This window comes from Myotis brandtii, unplaced genomic scaffold, assembly GCF_000412655.1.
Source record: "Myotis brandtii unplaced genomic scaffold, ASM41265v1 scaffold328, whole genome shotgun sequence".
In the NCBI taxonomy this organism is placed as follows: domain Eukaryota; kingdom Metazoa; phylum Chordata; class Mammalia; order Chiroptera; family Vespertilionidae; genus Myotis; species Myotis brandtii.
The window spans coordinates 5,256,501-5,283,686 of record NW_005362626.1 but is presented as its reverse complement, the minus strand read 5'-3'; the positions used below and the strand labels follow the sequence as shown (position 1 = coordinate 5,283,686).

The following is a 27,186-nucleotide window of genomic DNA, read 5'->3' as shown; positions in this document are numbered from 1 at the left end:
GGTGGCCCTGAGGAGGCTTTGAAGAATCAGAAGTAGTAAAGAATGTTATTGAGCCCACACATGCTTAAATAAAAGTGTTGACTTTCTTTTAGTAATGAGTAAGCTTATCAAGCAGAACTATTTGGTATCTGGAGTAGCCTCTTTAATAATTAGCTTAGAAATGACTGGAACTTTTAGGGCTTTATTCTTTAGGAAGTTCAGGTATTTATTTAAGGAAGTGTTTACATCTCTGATACATCATGAATATATAACATGGATTTTTCTGTATTTAATTTTAACTTCATTTCCTAGAAGAAAGTAGTATCAGGGGAAAAAAAAGAGAATTGACTCTATGAGAAATGTTGAAAAAATGTATTTACTTCATAGATGGCAATCCATTAACCACCATTCCTACTTTGGAAGTAAAGTTGTTAATTTGTTTCAGAATTGGCCTTTCTGTCCATAGAACTTAGTGTTCAATATTACTTCACTACAACTTAAAATATACCTTATGGTAGTGACAGTAAAAGAAGGAATTTCACGTCAATAGGATCTGTTGAATACCTCCTGTGGAATAGGCACTGGGCTAAGTGTTGAAGATGCAAGGTTGAAAAACATGCATTCCAGAAGATAAGACACAAAGAGGAGACCATGTGGTACATGTAGGAACGGAAGGCTGCTCAGGGTCAATGTCGGTATGAGAGGAGGGGGCCGAACGAGTATGTGTAGCTCACAGGTAGCCTCCTCAGGGAGATGCATTTGAGCCGAATGTTCAAGTCTGAGTCAGAGTTAGGTGGGCTGAGAAAACTAGAAAACTGGCCAAAGAAAGAATAGTGTGAGAAAACCAAGACTGAAACTGGTATGGAGTGACTTTAATCCTGGTTTTACTACTGCAGTTTAATCCAATGTTGATTTAAGAACAAAACACAAGCCCTAGCCGGTTTGGTTCAGTGGGTAGAGCATCGGCCTGTGGACCGAAGGATCCGGGATTCGATTCTGGTCAAGGGCACATACCATGCTTGCAGCTCCTCCCCAGCCCTGGGCCCTGGTCAGGGCTCTCACAGGAGGCAACCAATCGATGTGTTTCTCTCACATCGATATTTCTCTCTGTCTTTCCCTCTCTCTTCCACTCTCTCAAAAAATCTATGGAAAAATATCCTCGGGTGAGGATTCTTTAGGAAGTTCAGGTATTTATTTAAGGAAGTGTTTACATCTCTGATACATCATGAATATATAACATGGATTTTTCTGTATTTAATTTTAACTTCATTTCCTAGAAGAAAGTAGTATCAGGGGAAAAAAAAGAGAATTGACTCTATGAGAAATGTTGAAAAAATGTATTTACTTCATAGATGGCAATCCATTAACCACCATTCCTACTTTGGAAGTAAAGTTGTTAATTTGTTTCAGAATTGGCCTTTCTGTCCATAGAACTTGGTGTTCAATATTACTTCACTACAACTTAAAATATACCTTATGGTAGTGATAGTAAAAGAAACACTGAAGGAATTTCACTTCAGTAGGATCTGTTGAATACCTCCTGTGGAATAGGCACTGGGCTAAGTGTTGAAGATGCAAGGTTGAAAAACATGCATTCCAGAAGATAAGACACAAAGAGGAGACCATGTGGTACATGTAGGAACGGAAGGCTGCTCAGGGTCAATGTCGGTATGAGAGGAGGGGGCCGAACGAGTATGTGTAGCTCACAGGTAGCCTCCTCAGGGAGATGCATTTGAGCAGGATCTTCAAGTCTGAGTCAGAGTTAGGTAGGCTGAGAAAACTAGAAAACTGGCCAAAGAAAGAATAGTGTGAGAAAACCAAGACTGAAACTGGTATGGAGTGACTTTAATCCTGGTTTTACTACTGCAGTTTAATCCAATGTTGATTTAAGAACAAAACACAAGCCCTAGCTGGTTTGGCTCAGTGGGTAGAGCGTCGACCTGTGGACCGAAGGATCCGGGGTTCGATTTTGGTCAAGGGCATATACCGCGCTTGCAGCTCCTCCCCAGCCCTGGGTTCTGGTCAGGGCTCTCACAGGAGGCAACCAATCGATGTGTTTCTCTCACATCGATATTTCTCTCTGTCTTTCCCTCTCTCTTCCACTCTCTCAAAAAATCTATGGAAAAATATCCTCAGGTGAGGATAAAAAAAAAAAAAAGAACAAAACACAACAAAATGCTTAATCTCTCTTATTCACTTCTGTTTTTTTCCACAGAGGACCTGGAATTGCTGGTTGACAGGGTCAACGATTTGATCGAGTTCCGCATTGATGCGGTTCTGGAAGAAATGAGCAGCACGGCTCTTTGTCAGCTCCCCCAGGAGGAGCCGCTTACCTGCGAAGAGTTTCTCCAAATGACAAAGGTTACTAGAATATTAATGTTTTTATTAAACATTGTTTTGTGATTCATTTTTCTGTGGAGGGCATTTTTTGAAGCATAAATTGCATTTTTTTCTGTGATTGGTCAGGGATAGATATTATTTAAACATGGAGTCTTTGGATGATAATGAAGAGGAATGTGTGTAGGGAGTCCCTTAGACATGAGGAAGAAGTCATTTCCTTTCCAGTCAGTAGGAAGGAATCGCATGGAACACATTTGTCATTTTTTTTCATATTGGTTGAAAAATAGAGCTATTTAGCTGAAGAGCTCCTAGTAAGCTAGGATTAATTAATAAAGCAATTGTTTTAAACAGTTCCTGGGCAGAATTTCTTCTTTGAACTTTTCTGTAAAGCAGCGTTTCCCAAGCTGGTGTTCTGTGGCACACGTTCTGGGTTCTGGGGCCGTTGCCGGGAAACCTGGGCAAGGTGGAGCCAGTGTCCAAATGGCTCAGCGTAGACTTTCCTCTCCTCTCCCTTTCAGATTCTTTATCTGTTAATGTATTAAAACAAGGCCTTCATTTTGATTATTCATGGATCTGAATAGCCTGCACTAACAAGCAAAGCCTAAATGCATTAATGAAAATTTTAAAGCCTATTTGTGTAAGCAGGTCTTCCTTTTATTAGTATTATTGAACCGAAAGTATAGGCTTTATATATAAAATTGAATCTGCGGCTCTACCACCCCACTCTTAACACCCACCCTTTAGTTCCAGCAGAATACTTCATGAATCTTATAGTAAACTTAATATTGTTTACTTGAATTTTACTGGTTTCTTATTTGTTTGTGTATAATTTATATATTTGTTTTTGATGTATAGAATTTTAAGAACTATAAACCTATGAATTTTATTCTTAGTCCCACATTTCTACATTTTAGAAGAAGATCATAATTAAAATAATTAAATTAAATTTTTTTGAATTTATTGGGGTGACACTGTCTAATAGATTATATAGATTGCAAGTGTACAATTCTATAATATATCATCTGTATGTCGTATTGTGTGTTCATCATCCAAAGGCAAGTCTGCTACCATCACCATTTACCCCCTCTTTACCCTCTTCTATCCCCCAACCCTCTTTCCCTCTGTTAATCACCATACTGTTGTCTGTCTATGAGTTATTTTTTTTAATCGTTTCACCTTTTTTCATCGAGCTGTCACCAGTCTGTTCTCTGTTTCTATGAGTCTGTTTCTATTTCGTTTGTTTATTTTGTTCATTAGATTCCACATATAAGTGAAATCATATGGTATTTGTCTGACTGGCTGGTTCCCTTGTCTTTAACACCTTCCCTTACAGGATGCCATGTCTGGGCATGTGTGAGGGATGTGGCCAAGCATCTTTGGAGGCCCAAATCTCATCTGGAGGCCGAACCTATGGCATTACTGCTATTGCTGATGTGCTCTCAAAAGCTAGATAAACAAATGTGACGCTGTGCTAACTCTTTTATAGGACCTTTGTGTAAATGGTGCTCAGATACTACACTTTAAAAGCTCATTAGTGGAGGAAGCAGTCAATGAGCTAATAAATATGTTGCTAGATGTGGAAGTTCCATTCAAAGAAGAAAGTGAAAAAGTCTCCAATGTGAATGGTGCTGATTCAAAAAACAAAAGTTCAGGTAAAAGATGGGATAGTGGAAGGGTCTTGTTTTTTCTAGGACATTACTGTTAACTAAAATTACATTTTCTGCATAGCAACTAATTTCACACTTCTATAAACACCCTCCCAATTTTATAAGAATGTTTATAAATATAAAATTATGCAATGACCCTGTGTCATTAATTACATTATTTTTTGTTAAATTCTCTAAACATGTAATTTTCATTGGCTCTTGTTAGCTCTCTTTGCATTTAGCTATGAGTGTGGGCTTTTTTCTCCTTATCAATAGAGTAGTAGGGATTATGGTTTGGGAGTTTCCATGGGAGTACATCTGCACTAGAGCAAACCTTTTGTGGGAGAGATGAGAACACTGAAAGGCAGAGATGGGAAGCTCTAAGGTTTTCTGGATCTTGGTGGAAGAGAGAGCACCAGAACCCAGGACCCTGAGGCCCAATCTTGCTTTTCAGTCATTGCTCTTGCCTCTCCTCCTGTTCCTCATGCTGAGGAGGAGATGCCTCCATCAGTCCACCTGGTGACACATTTTCCATTTTCTATCCTTTGATGGCCTCACTTTCTAAGAAGTGTGACATTTAAGTGTTATCAGTTTTGCATGTAATTTATTGTTATTTCTTGCAACAGATGTTTTCTCCCCTCTGTCTTTATCATCTAGTAACAGCAAAAAGAGAAGGACATTCCGACACCTCGACATCTTCCCTTAATGCTGACTCAGGCTTCCTGCCTTTGGTGACAATCACGAGAAAGAAGAAAGAGGCTGAGATCTTAGAGGAAGAAGCCTGCGAGTTGCTCTCTCATTTCAATCACCAAAACATGGATGCTCTTCTGAAGGTTACAAGGAATACACTAGAGGCCATTCGCAAGCGAATTCATTCATCCAACACGATTAGCTTCCGGGGTAATAATCCCACAGAATTTTCCTACTGGCTGGCCAGGCATAGTGGCTGGTCGTGTGTGTGTGTGTGTGTGTGTGTGTGTGTGTGTGTGTGTGTGTGAGAAATCTAAATAATTAAAAAGCCCACATTTATTGAGTGTCTCCTTGTAAGTTTATACATCATGAACTTTGATTTCCCCAACAATTCTCTGAAGTAGATACTATCATTATCCTCAATTTAAAACAGAAAACCAGAGCACAGGGAGGTTAAGTAATTTGCTTAAGGTCATTTAGCTTTTGATAATGGCATAATAGTTGCCATTACTTTTAATCTTTTTGTAACAAGGTGAAAATGTAAAATGAATTAGTAAAAGAAAAATACCTTGCGTACTTTAAAAAGGAGATATATGGAAAGATAATTTCATTGTTAAATTATTAGTTGATTAGCCAGTCTTATAAAGTGAGAGAGATCTTATTAATGCCATGCTCTTCAAAGCAGAAATTATTATTATTTATTTATTTTTTACTAATTTTGTGTCAATTTACTACTTTCCAGCTGGTTTCCTCATTATCAATACAATCAGCTCTTCCTCAGCACAATTCAGAAACAGGTGTTGTGTTTCCCAGATGGGTTACAAAAATCCATCAAATCTACAGACATTCTTAAATTAAATTTTAAATTTAAAATAGTAAAAAAAGAGAAACAGTAATTACTTCAAATGGGAAAATAATAGGATCATACAACCTTTTTATTTATTTTGAATATTGGCATTTAAGAGAAAGCATCTTTAATTAAAAGTGAATAACTGAAAAATGGAAACACTGAAATAATTGATTGGTGGCCTGGTTCGTTATGTTTTATTTCACTTGCAATGGAGGATAGTCTTTTTTTTGATACAGGCATAGTATTAGAACTTATCAAATGTTGGTTGATATGCTGAAAATTAAATCACATTTATTTCCCAACTTTATATATTTTGGGCATTTCCAACTATATAAGTATATAAAGTTACACACACACACACACACACACACACACACACACATACACATACACACAGTCGCCTTTTTATTTATTTTGAATATTGGCATTTAAGAGAAAGCATCTTTAATTAAAAGTGAATAACTGAAAAATGGAAACACTGAAATAATTGTTTGATTGGTGGCCTGGTTCGTTATGTTTTATTTCACTTGCAATGGAGGATAGTCTTTTTTTTGATACAGGCATAGTATTAGAACTTATCAAATGTTGGTTGATATGCTGAAAATTAAATCACATTTATTTCCCAACTTTATATATTTTGGGCATTTCCAACTATATAAGTATATAAAGTTACACACACACACACACACACACACACACACACATACACATACACACAGTCGCCCATATTTATATACATATACCTTTATCTAACTTTAAAAGCCCCTTGGATATAAATTGTGAGTTGTACTTTATTTTTTCTCCACTTTTTAATTGCTCTGAGTTTAAATTATATAAATTGTGGTAGGAAAGGCATATGTTTTATTTGAAAATCCAAACTGGTCATTTGTTCTGACTTTGGCTTGATTTGATAATTCTTCTTCTTCTTGATCTTCTGCTTATTTTTTCTACATATAACTTATTTGTTCACATCCTATTACTTGGGCAGAATCCTTTTCAGTATTGTAGATAAGAGTTTGGGTAATTAAGCCTGATCCCACACAGTGGGTATCTATGGAAGGTGTACCAACAAATTGTAATCAACAGAAAATGGCTTGGGTACTATTGAGCTGCTCTGTTATATGGAACAAAACTAGATCCTCCAATAGTTTCATTTATTCATTCATTCAACAAATATTTATCTGAGTATATACTTGTTACACGTATATTGTTCTAGGTGTTTTAATTTTTCTGGTTAATAATGAAAAAATCCCATTTTAAGTTAAAAAAGATTAAATTTGCCCTGTTTTCCATTTACTCAGATAGTAACAGTGCATCTCAGATGAAGCCGAATGGTCGGCCCATTTTCCGGGCAGGCATCACTCTGGCCATTCCCAACATTTCCATGGTCCCTGCTCTGGAGGATGTACAGCAAACGCTGAACAAAGCTGTGGAGTGCATCGTCAACGTCACCAAAGGGGTTAGACAATGGAGCAGTGAGCCGTGGTCCAAGGTGGGTGTGGGATGAAGATATTATTTCCTATGAAATAAAATAAAATCTTTTACAGATGAGACTGAGCTGAAAAATGTCCTTTTATGTTTTAGAGAAAGATGCATGAAAGAAAAATGGTTGCTTTGCAGAATAAGGAAGACAGTGATTCTGATGTTGAAATGGGAGAAAACGAACCTCAAGGTAAATGTTCTTTTGGTTCTTTTTAACTAGTCATTGTAAGCAGTATTTATTGAGCTAAAATGCATGTTCTCTCCATGTAATTCTTAAATCAGAATAGATTGGAATATTAATCTATGATCCCATTTTAAGTGTATAAAATATAAAGATCCATGTGTTTTAATATCACCATTACAAATAGTTTACCTCTCATGGGTATCCCACAGTTTTGGGTGCATCATTGATTTCTGGTCCAATGTGATGATGAGAACTGGGGTTTAATTTCTCAGTTTAAAGAGATACTTGTCACCATCACAATGAATATTTCCTGATACTAAAGAGACATTTTCAACCCATTATGTGTCTTGTTTTGCCAACATCCTATGATGTGTGAACATGCTGTACAACCCATGGTTTTCATTTGAATTTTGTAAAATTAGGGAGCATGTGACCTGCAGGTTCCTCATTATATTAAATGTTGTCTTTAGTTCTGCAAACTTCTTTTAAAGCAGCCCTGCAAACAACAGACCCCATGTAATTTTCAATTAGTGCTCATGTCCTGAGACAATAAATCAACTAACCATGAGGAAGAAACTGAAGTTAAGTTTTTCTTTAGAACAGTCTGTTACTGAGGAGGGTAAAGACAGCTCAAGACAACTTTACTCACAACTTACAATATTACTTATTTATTTTAGCTAAAAAACATATGTTGTTATTGTGTTAATGTCACTTTTATATTATGCGAAAACATTGCTTTACTTCCTAGAATAGGTGAAAATTCAGAATTTTCTAAACTCAAAATATGTTCAGTTATGCGTTATATCTTAAATTCAGAAGAAAAAATGTTCAATAAAATTGTATATATATTTTTGTCATGACAAAAGAAATAAGCCACATCTTTTAAAAATAATAGCTTTGAGATATAGTTTACATAACAAAATTTATCCTTTAAAGCATACAATTTAGTGTTTTTTAGTGTGTTTATAACTATCACCACTATCTAATTTTAGAATATATTCATCACCCTCAAAAGAAACCCTGTACCCATTAGCAGTCACTCCCCATTCCTCTTCCCCACAGCCTATGGCACCACTCATGTACTTTCTGTCTTTGTGGATTTGCCATTCTACAGCATGCATCAGTTCTTTATTCCTTTTTACTGATAAAAAGGATTCCCTTATATGGGTATGTCACATTGTATTCATTCACTCACGAGTTGATGGGTATTTGGGTTGTTTCCATTTTTAGCTATTATGAATAATCCAGCTATGAACATTCACATACAAATTTTTTTGTACTGACATTTGTTTTCATTTCTCTTGGGTATATACCTCTAAGTGGAATTGCTGAGTTATATGCCCTCTGGTTGGGCTTTCTCATGTATAATTTCTGTTGGCTGCTTTTGTTCCTGTGTGCAAGCACCACTCTGCTGTTTCTTTGCACGTCTCACAATTTAATTTTTTGTTGAAAAGTTGATATTTTAAAGAATATAAAATGGCAACTCTGAGAATCTGGTTATCTTCCCCCCAGGGTCTGGTGTTGTTACTGTTTGTTTCTTTATTGACTTTCCTGGACTAATTCTATAAAATTTGTCTTGCCTGTGGTGTGTACTATTGTAATCTCTGCTTCATTAGCTTAGTGTTCAACTAATGCTTGCACAGAGATTTCCTTTATTGCTTTGAACCAGTAAGTCTTCCACCCTCTACCTGGGGACACTGTGTGTGTGTGTGTGTGTGTGTGTGTGTGTGTGTGTGTGTTGGAGCACTATGTGTAGGGCACCCTGGAAGCTCAATAAGTTATAACACTGCCTTAGTCTTTATTTACTGATTGTGCAAGCCTCAAGTTCAGCCAGAGCTAAAATATTGGGGCATCTTTAGGTCTCTCCTGGGCATGTGCCTAGCTCTGTACATATATGTGGCTTTGAGCTCCAGGAATGTATCAGGGCGTTATAATACCCCACCCCCCACCCTACCCCTGATGGACATCTCATTTCCAGATCTTTAAATTTTTTTGGCCAGCTTCCTGTTTGCCCCCCAACTAATAGCATTGCCTCAGGCAGCTATAAAGTTAAACAATTGTTGCTGATTAGTTTTGCCTTGGAGATAGGGATTTTTTTTTTCCACACTCAGTGAGTTTTGAATCAGGTGAAGTAAAGATAAACTCTTTAAATGGGGCTTTTCGAGGTAGTGAGGTAGTGTCCAGACTGGTCAAATAGTGATAATTTATGGGGCTTCTTGAGGAGCTCCAAACCCAGTCTGGCCTCCTCTGTTGACTGCTAGGCTATGGTTTGCACAGTCACAGTGTTTGTATGGCTGTTGTTTTTTGAGGCTCCTGCCTAGCCAGTGAAGGGACAGTGGGCATAGAACAAGTGAAAACACCACAAAACTCACTGTTGTTACAGGATTTAGTATTTTTCTTGACTAAACAAATGTTTCTTGGATTGTTGCAAGCTTTGGATAATTTCCAGAGTTCTGAGAAATTGATATTGACAGTTTTTTCCCCAATGTTTTCAAAGGTCTTTACTTTACCATTATAGAAATGACCTTCTCTTTTTAAAGTATGTTTGTTATGCTGTTGATATAAACTTTTTTTCTCTTTTTCTGCTTTTAGATACCTTTGAGATAGCATCTGTGAACTTACCCATTCCTGTGCAACCCAGGAACTACTATAAGAGTGTTTCTGACAACAAAGATATTGTAAAATTAGTCTCTGTGCTTGGCACTATCATCAACTCCACCAAGAAGGTAGGTCACAGGATTTGTAGCCAGGGCCCCTTGCTTCATAACATGTGCCTGTGTGAAGCTGAACACCACAAGCTTGTCCTACGTGTAGCCAGGGTCCCACCAACTGTGAATTCAGTGAGCTGCTTATGGTACTTTGTATGTACACAGCAAATGTTTATTTAAAGATTTTTCATTCTAGATTGCAACATGAAAGAGAACTAATATTCCTATGTTTTATATTGTGTTCTCTTTAGTGCCTTTACCTATTTATTTATTTATTTAGTTCAAATAAATATAACTTAAAATTTTTTTGATATGTTCCAAACCACAAGTCAGACTGGTGTTACAACTGACCTTCATAGAGTCGGTGATACCAGTACATTTGAAATAGAATAAAATGTATAGTCAATTTTTCATATTTGTGTACTGAGGCAAATCTTAAGAAATATCAGATGAAAATTTATGTATATTGCCATCTGGAAATCAGATAATACTGAAAAATAAAGAAAATATTAGTGTTATCAATGCAAACTTACACTAGTTATGGGAGTAAATTTGAATTCATTACTATTGCCAACCTATTCTTAACTTTCCCTTTTTTGTTTGGGCAAATCTGTTCTTATAGTAAAAAGATTCAAAGTCCTGAAGTCAATTTCTACTTAAAAATGTATTTACATTGTCATTAAGATCTGTTGATTCTTTAAAATGGTTTTTGTGTCGAGGAAATAGTTGCCACTCAGTAAATAGTTTTTCTTATTCCTTAAAAAAAAAAAAAGATTAAGATCTGTTGATTCTTTAAAATGGTTTTTGTGTCAAGGAAATAGTTGCCACTCAGTAAATACTTTTTCTTATTCCTTAAAAAAAAAAAAAAAGAATCCTCAACTGAGGATATGTTCATTGATTTTAGAGAGGGAAGTAATCCTCACCTGAGGATATGTTCATTGATTTTAGAGAGGGAAGTGTCAATGTGAGAGAGAAACATCAATTAGTTGCCTCCTGAATGCACCCTGACTGATGGAACCCGCAACCTTGATATGTGCCCCTACTGAGAATCGAACCCGCAACCTTTTGGTGTACGGGACGATGCTCCCACCAACTGAACCACCCAGCCAGGGCTCTATTACTTAGTTTTTATGGAATGAATTTCATTTGTTTTGAAAGCATTTTGAAAAGTTACCATTGCTGTAAAAATACGAGGGGATATTAAGTTTAATTTTAATGTATTCCTGAGGGAACTGGAAGTTTTTGCATTTATGCATTTCCAATTTTCCTTTCTTAATATATTGAAGGTCCTGTATTTAATTTTGCCCTAGAGACAGTGTTCACATAATTCAGTTTAACAAATATTCATCTAGTGCTTAGTTTATCAAGCTTTATACTAAATGGTAAAACTAAATATAGTATTCTATGATTATAATGAACATTCACATATACTTCCCAATGTCTCCTAATCATGGAAAATACAATAAGACAAATCAGTAATAAAGTCCATTAATTTCTCTGAACATAAGTAGCCTCTTTTATGAAAATCTAAGGGTAAGACACAGCAATTGAAATTAACATACTGCTGGCAACAAATATACTTATCTTTTTGTCACTTTTATTACATTTGCTTTTTTATTATGTAAAGGAAATGTACAGATATTAGTCTTCCTTAAAGGGTTGGCACTTAGAATAATTTGAAGGACTTTTTCCAATTTGATAGGATGGCCAAATTGTTTCTGGAGGAATATATGTGTGCTTTTCATAGGGCTAGACACGGCTAGCCAGCCACAGCCATAGACCCTTCTGAATGGTTCTCCCTCAACCACAGAAAATCCTAGGATCCAGCTCCTTTTCTCTTGCCATCACTGATTATATCAGAGTCTAAACCTGACCTACATTCAGCATTTCCATAGGCGGGTCATCAACTTATAACATTGCCAGGCAGGCTTAAAAAGATGAGCTAGCTAAACCAAACAATCAAAATAACCTTGGTAAAAAATAAGGAAAACAGCTCTACATAGGTTGTTCATGTAGTTTTTCCCTTAAGTTCTAGGTTACCTCTGCTCTAACAAGTTCCAATCTAATAAAGAGTGACATAAAATAAATAAAAGTCTAAAACATTTAGTTAGAGTGTATCTTAATATTATAAATTCTTGGAGTTTCAAGAGCTCAGGATTCTGGAATGTCTACCTATATCCAGGGATCTTTGATAATCTGTAATTCATTCTCCCAACCATCACACACTTGTGAATGTTTACCTGCTGTTGCAATGCATTCCGGGCACTTCATGTCAACACCTCAGCCCTTGCTTGGGGAGCAGTTGTGGTTGGGACAAGCAGTGACAGGCTTAGCTTTCTGGATTTTAATGGGTGAGAAGTCTTAACACTTCTACCTGAATCTCTGAGGGACATTTTAGCTACATGTTGGGAATTGAAGTGAAACTACTCCTTGGTTTGGTACAGGTTGGTGCAATTTACTTAATATAATTGGACCATTTAGAATGCTGTTCATAATATTCTATTTTTCAAATAATTGCATTTTTAATTTTATCTCAATTTATAAAAAATTCTTATGCAGATATAACTCTGAAATTATAATGTAAACCAATAGAAAAACTTGATTCCCAAATGTATAACCACCATAAATGAGGAGACAAATTTTTAATTCTTTGTAGATGATATGATTATCTACCAAGTAAATCCAAGAAGCTAATCTGAAAAAAATAAGGCCTAATAAGAGTTAAATTGGTAGTCAGTTGAAAGATAACTATAGGCATTTCTGCTATAATGCAATAAACGTGTTCCTAAAAATTTCATTTTGCAAATTTGCACATTTAATAAAATAGGGATTATGAGTAAAGCAGGATTGAGGCACACACACAAAACTTAGGAAATTTCATAATCAGAATAGCAACAAAAAATCATAGCAACAATAAAAAACATAGTCAAATATTAACCCATTTAATAACACTCTAAAAAAGTATGGAACTTTACTATCAAAAGGTGAAAGATACTTGTTAGAAGGTAGTATAAGAAACCATTAAAGCTGCTGAGTTATGGAAATAAGTATAAAATATTTAAAGTTCAGGTCGAACTGTGCAAAGAACATTCTCAAAACAAAGTGGTGACCAAATTGGCCCAAAAGGAAGAAGAGGGAGAGGGAGGTGGCACAGAGGATTGTACCCTGCTGTGGCTTGCTGCTTTAGCTGGTACAGAACAAAGCGGTGGGAAAAAGATTACTCTAAACTTTAAGGAATTTAAAAAAAATTGGCAGATTTAGAAACACATGCTATGTTCCTGGATGGGAAGATTTAATATCATATAAATGTCAGTCCTTATCGAATGAATTTATACATTTTATGTGATTTGATGCAGTGGGGTTTGATGCTGGATATGTTATTTGCCTCTCCAGATCTATGCTCCACTCTCTGACTTTAAGGAACAAATCTATAGGTTTCCATTGAAGTGAGGGGAGAGAGAGTGATCTTGGAGTGTTTTTTCCCATAGTACTCTTGTTGTAGGTAAGCTGCCAGGCAGCGCAGAGGAATAATCAGTTGGGCACTCAGAGGATTCAGAAGAGGAGCCTTTAATGCAGAGTTGCAGATGCACTAGTGCGGTGACTCAGGGGAATCAGCCTCCAAAGCCTGAGTGATGAGTATGGAGGAAGCCTTCCTTTTATCCCTTTTAGTTTCTTTGTCCCCCAAATATGGATCAGGCTTCCGGACTTTTCCCGGGCTTTGCAGCCCCCATGGGTTGGGATGGGGGAAGTGAGATTACACCCAAAGGCCTGGCTGGCTGGTGCCAGTGCTGACAACCCCCTCTGGGAGTTGTGTATGGTTCATGGTTTATGGCCTCTGTATAATGGGAGTATTCCAGGAAACAGGTTCTGCAAGGCACTACAAGCATCACAGATAAGAATGGAGCTAATTATCTACTAGCAAGAATATTGTCAGAATACAGGTTACTGGCACAGATTCAGATTGCTAGCCCCCAAAACTTATATTCCCCTTCACTCTCTATGACATGATCTTGAGCTGTGGTTTTTTTTATCTGAGGTCTAGCTGCTATCAAGAGGGCCTTGTCCGTAAGACTCTCCTACTTTTTTTTGGCTGTGGATGGTCCCATTTCCACAGTTACTAGTCTTGGGTTACTGTTTACACTATTGTATATAGTCCCAGTTCTGTGGCCTTTACAACTAATCACCCAGTTCACTAATTAAACATTTTAATGAATCCATGGGAACCATCAACAGTTGGCAAATATTCACCGTTAGCATGATGCCATTTCTGACTCTTCTTTCTCAACACACATAATCTTATTTGTATCCTAGGAAATTATTGCATCCATGGATTGCTTCAAATGCTACAATCACATTTGGCAAAAGGAGAAAGAAGAAACCCTCATGACGTTTATTATGAAAAACCCCTTGCTTCCTGAATTTGAATCCCAGATTCTCTATTTCCAAAACCTAGAGCAGAAGATTAATGCTGAGCCTGAATATATCTCTGTCGGCACCATTGCTCTGTACACAGGTTGGTTCATTTTCTTTCAGACAGACATAAAAATTCAACAGTATCATTCTGTCTCTTTATGGAGATTAGTACTCCAGAGAGTTTTAGCTTATCTTAAAGACTGACTTTCCTTTTATAGGCCTTAAGCTTTAAGACCAATTTGTAGACTTGTTTTTAATTCCCTTTTGCATAATTATTTATTCTGGACTATTTTGAATACTTTGCTGCTAAACCTTGAAAATAAATGCTACTTCAGAGAAAGGGGATCTGTGATATTTGCAATTAAAGTTTATCCTTTCTTTAATAAACAACAGTAACAAACGTCAGGCTTACTTACCTCCAACGGTTTTGATATGTACTGTGTTTCCTTTTTAGCATTTTGAAATGTGTTTTCAATTGCTAGAAAACAAGCTTTATAAAATAAATGAATATATAATGATTAGGAAAAATAAATTTTTTTCCAGTTTGATTTTTTTCATGTTAGAGGGTTATCACATGCAGTTGCATGGGGTCTTCTTATACTGGTTCAAAGTTTTCAAACTGAACTGTGGACACTTGGGTTTTATAGCTGACTTGAAGTTCACCTTGACGTCTGAGACAAAGGCCTGGATGGTTGTCATCGGCCGTCACTGTAACAAAAAATATAGGAGTGAGATGGAAAATGTTTTTGCACTTGTTGAAGAGTTCAGTAAGAAATTGAATCGTCCAATTAAAGACCTAGATGATATTCGGATTGCTATGGTGGCACTGAAGGAAATCAGGGAGCAGCAGATTGTCATTGACTTTCAAATAGGACCCATCGAGGTAATTGATAATCATTTGTTCATTATAGAATTATCTCCACAGGTTGGGTGAGATTGGCTGAAATACTGACCAGGTCTGGACTGGAGTTACTGGGTGCTAAACCTAAGAATAGCAAATTTCAGTAAAGATGATGTCTAACCCCTATAGGGTGCCTTCTGTGGATCAGTATTAGACCCTTAGGGGAAGAGCCTGAGATGAGGATTTCTATACAAGTGATTAATTGATGAATATTCACTAGAGAAGGGGAGTGAGGGAAACAGGAAAGGATGAGGTCAGGTTGGGGGGAACTAAGTGAAGATAGGGTATTAGCTGTAGACTGACTTCAGCCTGATCCCACAGGGAGCCATAGAGCATGGATTGTACCACACAGTTTTTTTCCACATTGAGACAAGGGGACTGCCCGTTGTACCCCCACGTCTGTTGACCATCAACCATAATCTCCCCATGAGAAGGCTCCTATTCAGCTGAGGACAATTTTCTAGAAAGAGGGCAGGATGATCCCACAGTGAACACTCTCAGCAGTTGGGGATGCAAATACGTGCTGGTAAACAGGACCTGGATGGGGTACTAACAGTGTCCTTTCATGTGTTAACTCATTTAATCCTTCCTGCAACCCCCTCTTTAGCCACAAGGAAACTGAGGGTCAAAGAAATTATGCAATTTGATTAGTGTTGCACATTACTTTTGTTTTTATTATCATACTATCTTTTCTTGATGAAAATGTTTTATCAGCAATCTGCCACTATATTTGTTCTTTTAAATGAGACTAGTATAATTGTAGCATTAAAACAATTCCAGACATAAAAACATTGTCTGTTCCTCACACCATAACTTGAATGCCTGGACTTACACTCTGATGCTCAGGATCATATCTAGTCTCACATTATCTGGACCCCTCTTTGAATTTTTAGAAATGTCAAATTACCGTGAATGTGGTACAGGTGACAGCACATTTGCACTTCTGCTGTGTTGGGAAATCACTTGATCTGCTCTGCTCTTCTTGGGAATGGGAACATCAAGGCAAAGATGTTCCCTGCTTTGTGTAGGACCAGGGGCGTCCCTGGGGTGTGAAGAGGAGGCCCAGTAACAGACAACCTTGTTTTCTCCACCTGAGAGTTAAGACAAAACTATAGTCAAGTAGTCAAGATCAAAGTACAATCGTTATTATGGCTAGAACTTATTTGGAAGACATGATCTAGTGTACAACTCTCATATTCCCATTACACCCGCCACCCCCACTCTACACACACCAGGGCTTATGAATACTAAATCCCAGAATTGGACTCACTCATCCATCAGAGGCAGTGTTGGGCAGCTGTAGGCCTCTGTAACCTGCTCCATTTTATTGGTTGGGGTGCCGATCAGAGGTATGCCAAAAAGGAGAAAGAGGGAAAGGGGAGAGAGGCACAGGGCTATGCTTGCCCAAAGCAACAGTCTTTTTGCAAATCAATGGTGATATATCCTTCCTACCTCAATGGGGAGGAGTCGTGGTAGGAAGGGGCCAGGGATAGTTAGGGAAATTTTTTTCTCATGAAAATCTACCTTTGCTTCATTTTAATCTTCTGGCAAAGAGAGTCATCCAGGAATTTACATCCTGAGGACAATGACCAGGCTCTGATTCAAGAACACCCTGTGCATCTCACTAGCAAGTGAAGTACAGCACAGATACCTGTAATTTGTACAATGATTTTAGTTTTCAAATTGCATTAAAATGATATATTTTTTTGATATTCACAGAAATCCCTGTGAAGCAGCCAGGGAATTTTCCCATTTTGCAAATCAGGAAATGAAATTAAGGGGCTCAGTTGCTCACTTAAGCTTTTACCGTTTGCAAATAGAGTAACCAGAACTCTATGGGCGGGTCCCGATCATGCTGATCTTTTCTGTTCTAAATGCTTAATGAGTGACTGTGTGTAGAAATATGCACCTGATTGATAGGAATTAAATTTTTCTCCTTTTGTGTAGGAATCCTATGCCCTACTTAACAAATATGGGCTTCTGATAGCAAAGGAGGAGATGGACAAAGTTGATACTCTGCATTATGCCTGGGAGAAGCTTCTGGCACGTGCCAGTGAAGTTCAGAATGAACTAGCCTCACTGCAGCCTGGTTTCAGGAAAGAGCTTATTAGTACTGTGGAGGTCTTCTTCCAAGACTGTCAGCAGTTCTATTTGGACTATGATTTGGTATGACACTAGCCTTCTCTTTGTGTATTTTTGGGGAAGAGTGAATAGAGCATGCAGGTGTGTGTGTGTGTGTGTGTGTGTGTGTGTGTGTGACATGCTGTTGAGTCGGCTCTGACTCCTGATCACCCTATGAATGAGTGATGTCTGTAATGTTCTGTCTTCAACAGCCCTGCTCAGCTCCTGTACACGCATGCCTGTGGCTTCTTTCATGTTTTCAATCACCTCCTATTTGGTCTTGCTCTTTTCCCTCTGCCTCCCAGTTTACCCAGCATGATTGTCTTTTCCAAAGAACCCTGCCTTCTCATGATGTGCCCAAAGTAGGACAGCTTCAGTCGTGTCATGTTTGCCGCGAGTGATGTTTCAGGCTTAATTTGCTCTAGGAACTACTTGTTTATCTTTCTTGCAATCCAGAGTGTCCATAGAGCTCTCAACACCACTTTTCAGATGAATCCATTTTTTCCTATCAGCCTTCTTTACTGTCCCACTTTTGCATGCATACCTAGTAATTGGGAATATGAGTGCATGGATGTAAAATGTAGTTGTTTAAAGATTGTGTCAAATTTAATGAAATTCCCTGGGAATGGGAATTTTATTTTCATGAGAGCACATTTATTTCCCATTCACAATTTTTTTCTCTTATAGTTCATCAGAATTATTTTAATAGGAAATGGGAAATTTAGAAGTGCTGTTTATTGGACACAGACACCAGGGGAGTGAGGGCATGAGCAGGGGGTGGGGTGGGGGGAATGGGGAAATAAGGACACATATGTAATACCTTAATCAATAAAGAAAGAAAAAAATACCATAAAAAGTGCTATTTATATTATGTCATTGGACTGTGACTGAAGTTGTTTGATAGCTTTCTAAACTTGCATAGACAAAAACAATTTACGAATAGTTAAAATGGTTCCCCTCCCCACAGCATTCATTAGTTCCATAAGTGCTGTAGAGCACCCAGAATGTGCCAGGCACTGCCCTTGGTGCTGAAGACACAAAAATGGACAAGGCAGATGGAGTCCATATTTTCTCATACATATATGAGTTTTAGTAGAACCTTCTGCTGGGAATATGATGCGTAATGAGACCCATTTTAGCCGACTACAGTACAATATGCTATGGAAGAGAAATATGTAGAGCATAGGGTAGCATTTGTTCCTATTCACTACTAGCACACCAAACTACAAAGTTAACAAAGTTAGGGAATTGGACCCCTGCACTAGTTTCATGGGTGAAGAAGCACAGAAATCCACATATTTAAGGTGTTCTAATGTGAGAAGACCTGATTGGAATGTTAAGGCTATAGGTTACTTTATGCATAGATGTTAGAATGGTTAAATCTGTGAGTTTTTTGGCATTAGTGCTTTAGTTCAAAACCAGACATTAGCCTGGCTGGTGTGGCTCAGTGGTTGAGCATCAACCTATGAACCAGGAGATCACGGTTCGATTCTTGGTCAGGACACATGCCTGGGTTGTGACCTTAAATCCCATAGGGGGCGTGCAGGAGGCAGCCGATCAATGATTCTCTCTCATCATTGATGTTTCTATCCCCCTCTCCCTCTCCTTTCCTCTCTGAAATCAACAAAAAATATTAAAAAATTAAAACAACAACAACGAAAAACCCAGATATGATATGTGCTTTTTATAGAGCAGTTATTAGTCTGTGCCTTGACACCTAAGAAATGAATAGTACAGATTTTTATTTTCAGAATTTCTTGACATATGGAAGTTGCATCAGTAACTTGGAGTTAGACTTGAAAATATTTCCAAATGAGTTACTTTCCTGAGACCTTTTTAAATAAAAATTGGTTCCGGTCATGTATATGACATGCATGAACACTAACTTTGATGTTCAAATACTTTGAGCTCATGAAATTTATATGCAAACACTTCCTTCTATTTTATATTTATCTTAACTGTTTGTTTCAGAATGGCCCAATGGCTAGCGGCTTGAAACCCCAGGAAGCCAGTGATAGGCTTATCATGTTTCAGGTAACCTTTTTAGTTTCTACTAAACCTGTTTAGTTTCTAAACAACCAAAACCTTAATGTGTTTTAAACACTCCCCTTTCCCTCTCTATTGACATAGAAAAGTTTATTGTGTAAAATGGTATGGACTTACATTTAAAAAATATGATTTGGTATGGTTACAGGTAGAGTTGGTGTCTATGTAATTAATTACATTCATTTGGTATTTTTCTGTATATGTGCTCAGAGATCATATATTGAGATTTGCCAGTCTTTTTTTAAATTTACATGCTTGTTCATGTGTAAATTATTTTGATACATTCTCCCTTGTGTTTTTATTAGAATCAATTTGATAATATCTATCGGAAGTACATCACCTATACTGGGGGAGAGGAGCTTTTTGGTCTGCCAGTTACCCAGTATCCTCAGCTTCTCGAAATAAAGAAGCAACTAAATCTTCTCCAGAAAATATACACTCTGTACAACAGCGTTATAGAAGCTGTAAATAGCTACCACGATATTCTGTGGTCAGAAGTAAATATTGAAAAAATCAACAATGAACTTTTAGAGTTCCAGAACAGGTGAGGAGTTCAGTGTTTAGCATGCTCAGAACTATTGAACCTCAAATGCTTTCTTATTTGATTGGCTGTCAAGTTCTCCCTCCAGATGTTTTGAAAGCACGTCACGCTGCATTGCAGTTGTCTGCTAGACATCACCCTTTTCAAATGCCATTTATTAATTGTCCCACGTGTGTACCCAGGGAGACAAGCACACCCTGTAAACCTGGATGAATCTTGTCAGAGGCTCTTCTGCAGCTTGGAGCTGATCTCTATTTATATGATGCTTATCAAACATTCAGGGTTTAGTAAGATGATTTCCTGGAATGAAAGCAAGAGCCCATGGTTTTTCCACGTCCTGTTAAGTATTGAACCCAGAGAAAATGGAGGGTCATTGGTTGTAATTTTTTGGTTGACAGTCTGATACTCTCTGCTGTGTTTTTTACTTGATAGGGTTTCAAGAAATGTTTGTAGAATTGAATTGAATCAGGAGGTACCTCTATCCTTTAAAATAATGCCTTTTATCTAGTTAGTTGTTATGGGGGATTGAAATTTTTTTCCTGACTGGGAGGAGTAATTTTTATCATATAAATGTGACTAATCGATATCCTCTGACTTCTGAGATTTAAAAATGTGATATTTGAAGTGACTAGTTTTGATAGAGATGCTGGCAGACAGTCCTGGACTGGAGACTTCTGGGCTCAGAGGCGAATGAACTTTCCTGTTGCCTCCCCTTTGCAGATGTCGGAAGCTGCCCCGGGCAGCAAAGGACTGGCAGGCTTTTCTGGATCTGAAGAAGACCATCGATGATTTCAGCGAGTGCTGCCCCCTGCTGGAACACATGGCCAGCAAGGCCATGATGGACAGGCACTGGGCAAGGATAACTGCTCTCACTGGGCATAGTCTGGATGTGGGGAATGAAACTTTTAAGTTAAGGAACATCATGGAGGCACCTCTTCTGAAATACAAAGAGGAAATAGAGGTACAGCAGGTAGCATGCATGGTGGGAGATTGGAAGCTCTCACGGGATTTATTTGATAGTAGTCCTGCATTGTGGAATGTTGCATCCGGACACCATGCCAAGACAATTAAGACCGTTTTCCTGTCATCCACATAATTCCTTCAGCAAATGTTGCTGTGATAAATTCTGTGCTTAGTGCTAGGGATGTGAGGTAATTAATTAATTTGTTTAATGAAATGTTTATTCAAATAAGGATACAGTTACAAGCTGTGGTAAATACCATTGAAGGAAAAGTATGATGTTCTGTGGAGTTCCTACAGTGAAGGGGCTGACCTGTCTGGGAGGTGAGGGAAGGGTGATGAAGGTAGAGGAGGGTGGGGTGGATGCACCTGACTGGCTGGATAAAGGGAGTGTGCTTGTGTGGTGGGGGTGAGGGACTTGGAAAGTGCAAAGGGGGTTGGAAAGTACAAAAAAGGCAATGCCAGGCAGAGAGAAAAGCATGTGTGAAGGATCTGAGCTGTGTTTGGGGGACCATTAGAAGGCCAGAATGGCTGGGGTATGGGGATAGGGGGAAGAGGAGATAGCTGAGAAAGGGCAGGCGCAGTGGGCTAGAACATGTTATGAATTTTAGGCTTTGGAGTAGTGAGGAGCCATCTGGAAGATGTATTTTGAGCAGGGGATGCCATGGTTAGATTTTCATTTTGTGAAGTTCACTCTGCTAGCTGTGTGGATAAAGTATGGGACAACAGCAAGGGAGGTGATGGGCAAACCAGTTGGGAGCTTATAAGAATATCTGAGGCAAGATTCAGTGGTGTGTTGGATGAGTGGGCAGATAGTTAAGTTGGAGAGGGGAGAAAAGATGAAGAGATCTGTAGGTGGAAAAATTGGGTAGAATTTGGTGATGGAGGGAACATGGTAGGAGATATAAGGTGGAGGGACTAAGGATGAGGTCTAGATTTCCTGAGAGATCTAGATGGATTATGGGGCTTATCACTGAGACAAGGAATCTTAGAAGGGAATCAGGTTGAGTGACAGGTACAAAGACTGTCCACTTGATTTTGGGCATGAGTTTGGTATTTCACAAATTGTGCTTGGGGCTCCCTTATGTAGTTAAGCAGAGAAACCCAGCAGGAAACTTGGATGTAGGTCTCACTTGGAGATACAAAAGCTTACTGACTGACTGCATGGGCACAGATGAGCTCCACTCATCTGGAACATGAGACCAGAAAAGAGCAAAGGCAGGGCTGGATTACTGGTCCAGCAGAGGAGAAGGCTGCAGAGGAGACTGGGAAAGTGATCAGAGTGGGGAAGAAATCAGAATCCTGCTAATACCCTCCTCTAGTATTGCACTGATTTGACTTAATCATAGAAACATTAAAATTTGAGTCTGATGAAAGTTTCAACATTTAAAAGGTTATTGCATATTGTTGATCCCGATTTAAAAATTTTGATATAACTGACATATAGCTTCGTGTAAGTGTAAGTTGTACAACATATTGATTTGATATACATGTATATTGCAATTATATTGCAGCCTTAGAACTCCTCTTTCATCATGTAGTTAGATCTAGTCTCTTAGCAAGTTTAGTGTTTATAATACAGTATTGTTCACTATAATCACTATGCTGTGCACAACCTCTGCAGAACTTATTCGTTTACTAGATTTTGGGAACATGAGTATTTATAGATACATGGGAAACAAAAGGTGAAAATAGGCCCTCTGTGGGACCCAGACTATTTGGGAAGCATGTGTGACGTTCATGTGATAAAGGGAGGGCTTGCAACTTTCTAGGACATCTGCATCGGTGCCGTGAAAGAGAGAGACATTGAGCAAAAGCTGAAGCAAGTGGTGAACGAATGGGACAGCAAAACCTTCACATTTGGCAGCTTTAAAACTCGCGGAGAACTCCTCCTGCGAGGAGACAGCACCTCGGAAATCATCGCCAGCATGGAGGACAGCTTGATGTTGCTGGGCTCCCTACTGAGCAACAGGTAGGAACACCTCCATCTTTCTTTCTTGAGGTTTGAGAACCATAAGATCAAGCATTTCAAGGGAAACGAATGCTTATGGTAAAAAATGCAACAATACCCCTCTTACAATTTACTCAATATTAACAATACTGGCTTTAATTTTAGCTTTTGGCACAGCATGTGTGATACTGTTTTTATTTCGTTGTCCTCTATTTGTAGATTGTGTCTGAGACCATCCATTGGACTAATGGTCCAGGAGAACAGAATATCAGTAGATACAATCCGCAACATGCAGTCAGCCTCTTGGATCTGTGAACATTTCAGCCTTGTTGCTGACAAGCCTCACTGCACAGCCAGCAGCTCAGCAGGCTCTACAGTCCGGGGTGGGGGGAGGATTATTCTGAATTTCAAACTAATCATTCGACCCAGAAAACCATTTTGCCCACATGTTTATGGACTAGAAGTGCACATACTTTAATGATCAGGATACTGAGTGAATTTAATTCACAAAGAAAAGTAAAACAGTACAGACTAATGCCAGTCTAATACTTCTATCTGGCAGTAATAGCAAGGCTGACACGCTTTGGCTTTGCAAGCCATAGATTCCTAAACTGGCATTTCCTTGGGTTACTACTTCCCTTTACTCTTTCTGAAATAACTTTTGTCCACTAGCATCTTCTCAAACATATGGTAATTGTGTAGAATGTGGATACCAATGAGATGTGATTATTGTTATCCTATCTTTAAAATGCTACTCTTTTCTCTGTGTATATATGTATCAATAATTTTAATGTAGGGAGTAATAACTACTTAAAATGCTTATTCTTTCCACTTACTGGGTACATCTAAGTATTTGAAATGAATGATATAGAATATAAAATCGGGTCTTACAGGTTTAGACCTTTGGTAACATAGAGTCTGAACTACTTAGGATTTGGTGAGATTTAACAAATTTGGTTAATACTCATACCCAACCAGAATGAGGGATAGATGGAAGATGAAACAACCTAGGGTGGTAGAAAAGGCACGCATATAAATTAAATAAAAATTAGGGATGGAGAAACTTTGCTTATCAATGGCAACAAATGTGGATTTGTGTGACGAACACCAGGAACACCAAAGAAAAGACACAGAAGCTCAGCAGCGAGACTATTACTCTTGGCGGTAGCAACAATGACCAGAATTATACGGTGGCTGCTGGGTGGAGTCCAATCTCATGCCTGCCCTGCTCCTCAGGGGACATGTCTCCCACCTCTCTATGATCTGGATCAAAAGGGAAAATGTTAGTCTAACAATGTCCAATGCATGGTGGTGAATTAATCACTTGGCAGCATCATTTTAAAAGCCAGCAACATAAAGTTGTAAAGAAATCAGTAACAATTAGGGTTTTTAAAAACCTCTTTAATTTTTGAAAGCAACAACAATAAAGTTAAAGCATAAAACACCGAACCCTAAATGCTGGATATATTTCCCATTTCAGGTACAATATGCCATTCAAAGCCCAGATTCAGAAATGGGTGCAGTTACTTTCCAACTCGACAGACATCATCGAGAACTGGATGCTGGTGCAGAACCTGTGGATTTACTTAGAGGCCGTCTTTGTGGGAGGAGATATTGCCAAGCAACTTCCCAAGGTTTTAGAATTTTCTTTATGATTTCATCAGGTGTTTAACTTAGAGAACTAATCATTTTTTTTTTTAAAAAAACACGTAATTCAATTTATGTTCCTGCCCCCTCCCCATTTTTTTGTGTGGTTGCTACTGATCTGTTTTTCAAAGAGAGAGAGCAATTAAGGGAAAGAAGGGGCATGACAATCAGAGTAAGAACACTTCGAAGCTGAGAGGTTTTATAGGAAATTGAGGGTTAAAACAAACAAAGAATGAGTGCCTACCTAATTGACATACTTCTTGAGATAATTTGAAGGTAGAATTTGGAACAGGGTAGAATTATGGAGTAGTTATCTTGACAATGGTAGGATAATTTGTTCCTCTACTACTGACAGATTAAAATAACTCCCACTATACAATATACCCAATTATATCTGAACTGTAAAATTGAGGGGTGGAAATCTGTAGGAAAAAAGCTCTCAAACAAAAAGGCCCTCTTCTCAAGTGTGGAGTGTTTTGCTCATCAAATTGTAATCATCTCACTAGGTAGATATGGAGTGTATTTTGAGGTACTTAAAAAAACCCATTTTTACCAAATCGCAAGGATTCTTATTCAATTACCTTAAGTTGTTTGCAAAATCATAACATTTTAACAATATATTTGAATTTTAGAGGCATGATTATGTTGAGTGTTCTCTTTACTTAGGTGTTCTAGCTATCTCTTTGGTTCATTTTTAGTTTAATTATAGAGGACATACCTGTTAGCTGATTTTTTTGGCTACCAGTGAATGCAAGCCTACACTAAAATTTTAAGTATTTATTTATTTTTGCTTTCATATTTGGTCATGCTTTTCTTTTTGATGGGTGGAGACGAATCTCAAATTGGACTTAATAATGGAAATTTGCACATGCAACATTGAAGGAGCTACGTGGGGTTTCCTGCTCTCATATTTGTTGGTACATGCTCATTGAAAAAATACAGAAAGTCTTTTTAAAAAAAATATATTTTATTCATATTTTACAAGAGGAAGGGAGAAGGATAGAGAGTTAGAAACATCGATGAGAGAGAAACATCGATCAGCTGCCTCCTGCACACTCCCTACTAGGGATGTGCCCATAACCAAGGTACATGCCCTTGACCGGGATCGAACCTGGGACCCTTCAGTCCACAGGCCGATGCTCTAGCCACTGAGCCAAACTGGTTAGGGCAATACAGAAAGTCTTAATGATGAAAATAAAAATCATTCCTACTCTCAAAAAAATCTGCCCATTTTACATTTTTTCCTGAAAATTGTTTTTACAATATTAGCATTATAATAAAATTAATATTGTATGTTATTTCTAAATGATTATTTTATTTTCTAATTACACAAGCAATTCAATGCAGAAAACCTGAAAAGCTTAAAATTCACTTCATTTAGAGATAACTGGTGGAAACAGTGGGAATGTCCTTTCCTTTCAGATTGTCTCAGATTGTATTATTACTTTTGTATTGGTTCCCTGTTTTTAGTTACCATAATGGGGTACCAGGGATGAGCTAAGGCTTCTTATTTAAGAAAGGGGGTGGTAGGTGCAAAAGGCCTGAGGAGAATTCCTGTGTGACATGTTGGTGATGGATAGCTGGGGTATCCAGACTGGTCAGAAATCTGACTTTGGCGGGAGGTATGTGAGACGCTCTGTCCTTGAGATTACAGACGTGCCCAATGTGCTTTGTCACCTCATTCTCGTAGGAAGCCAAGCGCTTTTCCAATATAGATAAGTCTTGGGTGAAGATCATGAATCGGGCACACGAAATGCCAAATGTGGTTCAGTGTTGTGTCGGAGATGAAACCATGGGGCAGCTATTACCACACTTGCTGGACCAGTTGGAAATATGCCAGAAATCCCTTACTGGGTAAGTTCTCTGCTCTGTGAAGACTCCCTGAGCATCCTAGAGAGGGCGGGGTCCAGAGAAATTAGACAGAATTAGCCAAGTCAGCTTTCTTTTGCTGAGACCTAATTCATATCTGACATTGCACAGATAAAACTGATAGTCTGGAGCCTTACAGTCTCTCCGAGCATTCGCTAGATTTGTCCTGATGTTGGGATGACAAGATTTAAGGCAAGTTCCATTACTGGGACCAGATCTTGCAAACATTCACATAGAGTCCTTGCTTTTAAAAATTAATACACCTATTTTTCTGATATCCTTCTTGTATAAATATCTGAAGAACCAAAACATTTCATTATAGTCAACCAAGAACAATTTGAACAGTTTGTAGTGTACACAAATAGTTGAAATTATACAGAAACCAGATCGGTGTGCACAGTCACACACACTCTTATGTATGTGATGGCTGAGTGAAATTCAAGAGCAATAAATATTTTTCATTTTTTTCCCCTTTGGCGAGTCAATATAAAATTATGCAAGTAGAAAAATGTTAAATAAGAATATTGTAAAAACAGTTATCTACACATGCATGTATTTATTTATTTATTTCTTGAGGTAATCCTATATAATAAAAGGCTAATATGCAAATTGACCGAACGATGGACCGACTGGTCACTATGATGTGCACTGACCATCAGGGAGCAGACGCTCAACACAGGAGCTTCCCCCTGGTGGTCAGTGCACTTCCACAGGGTGAGCTCTGCTCAGCCAGAAGCCCTGAGCTGGGCTCATGGCTGGCTGGTGAGCACAGCGGTAGTGGTGGGAAAAGCTGTCAGTTGGACAGCCCCTAAGGGCTCCTGGACTGCAAGAGGGCGCAGGCCAGGCTGAGGCTCCCCC

At 38.2% G+C, this 27,186-nt stretch overlaps 1 protein-coding gene across 1 annotated transcript in view; it reads left to right on the top strand.

The window, feature by feature from the left end:
* DNAH5 (dynein, axonemal, heavy chain 5) overlaps positions 1-27,186 on the top strand; it is a gene marked incomplete at its 5' end in the record, with an annotated part of 180,665 nt that overhangs the window by 33,855 nt on the left and 119,624 nt on the right. Inside the window, 15 exons of the mRNA XM_014543525.1 lie at positions 2,195-2,340; positions 3,806-3,971; positions 4,623-4,865; positions 6,807-6,997; positions 7,090-7,177; positions 9,764-9,897; positions 14,191-14,392; positions 14,940-15,175; positions 17,141-17,359; positions 19,286-19,348; positions 19,666-19,904; positions 20,622-20,862; positions 22,634-22,833; positions 24,293-24,446; positions 26,150-26,313. Of these exons, the coding sequence (XP_014399011.1) occupies positions 2,195-2,340; positions 3,806-3,971; positions 4,623-4,865; positions 6,807-6,997; positions 7,090-7,177; positions 9,764-9,897; positions 14,191-14,392; positions 14,940-15,175; positions 17,141-17,359; positions 19,286-19,348; positions 19,666-19,904; positions 20,622-20,862; positions 22,634-22,833; positions 24,293-24,446; positions 26,150-26,313 (2,686 nt within the window). The remainder of the gene's footprint in view (positions 1-2,194; positions 2,341-3,805; positions 3,972-4,622; positions 4,866-6,806; positions 6,998-7,089; positions 7,178-9,763; positions 9,898-14,190; positions 14,393-14,939; positions 15,176-17,140; positions 17,360-19,285; positions 19,349-19,665; positions 19,905-20,621; positions 20,863-22,633; positions 22,834-24,292; positions 24,447-26,149; positions 26,314-27,186) is intronic.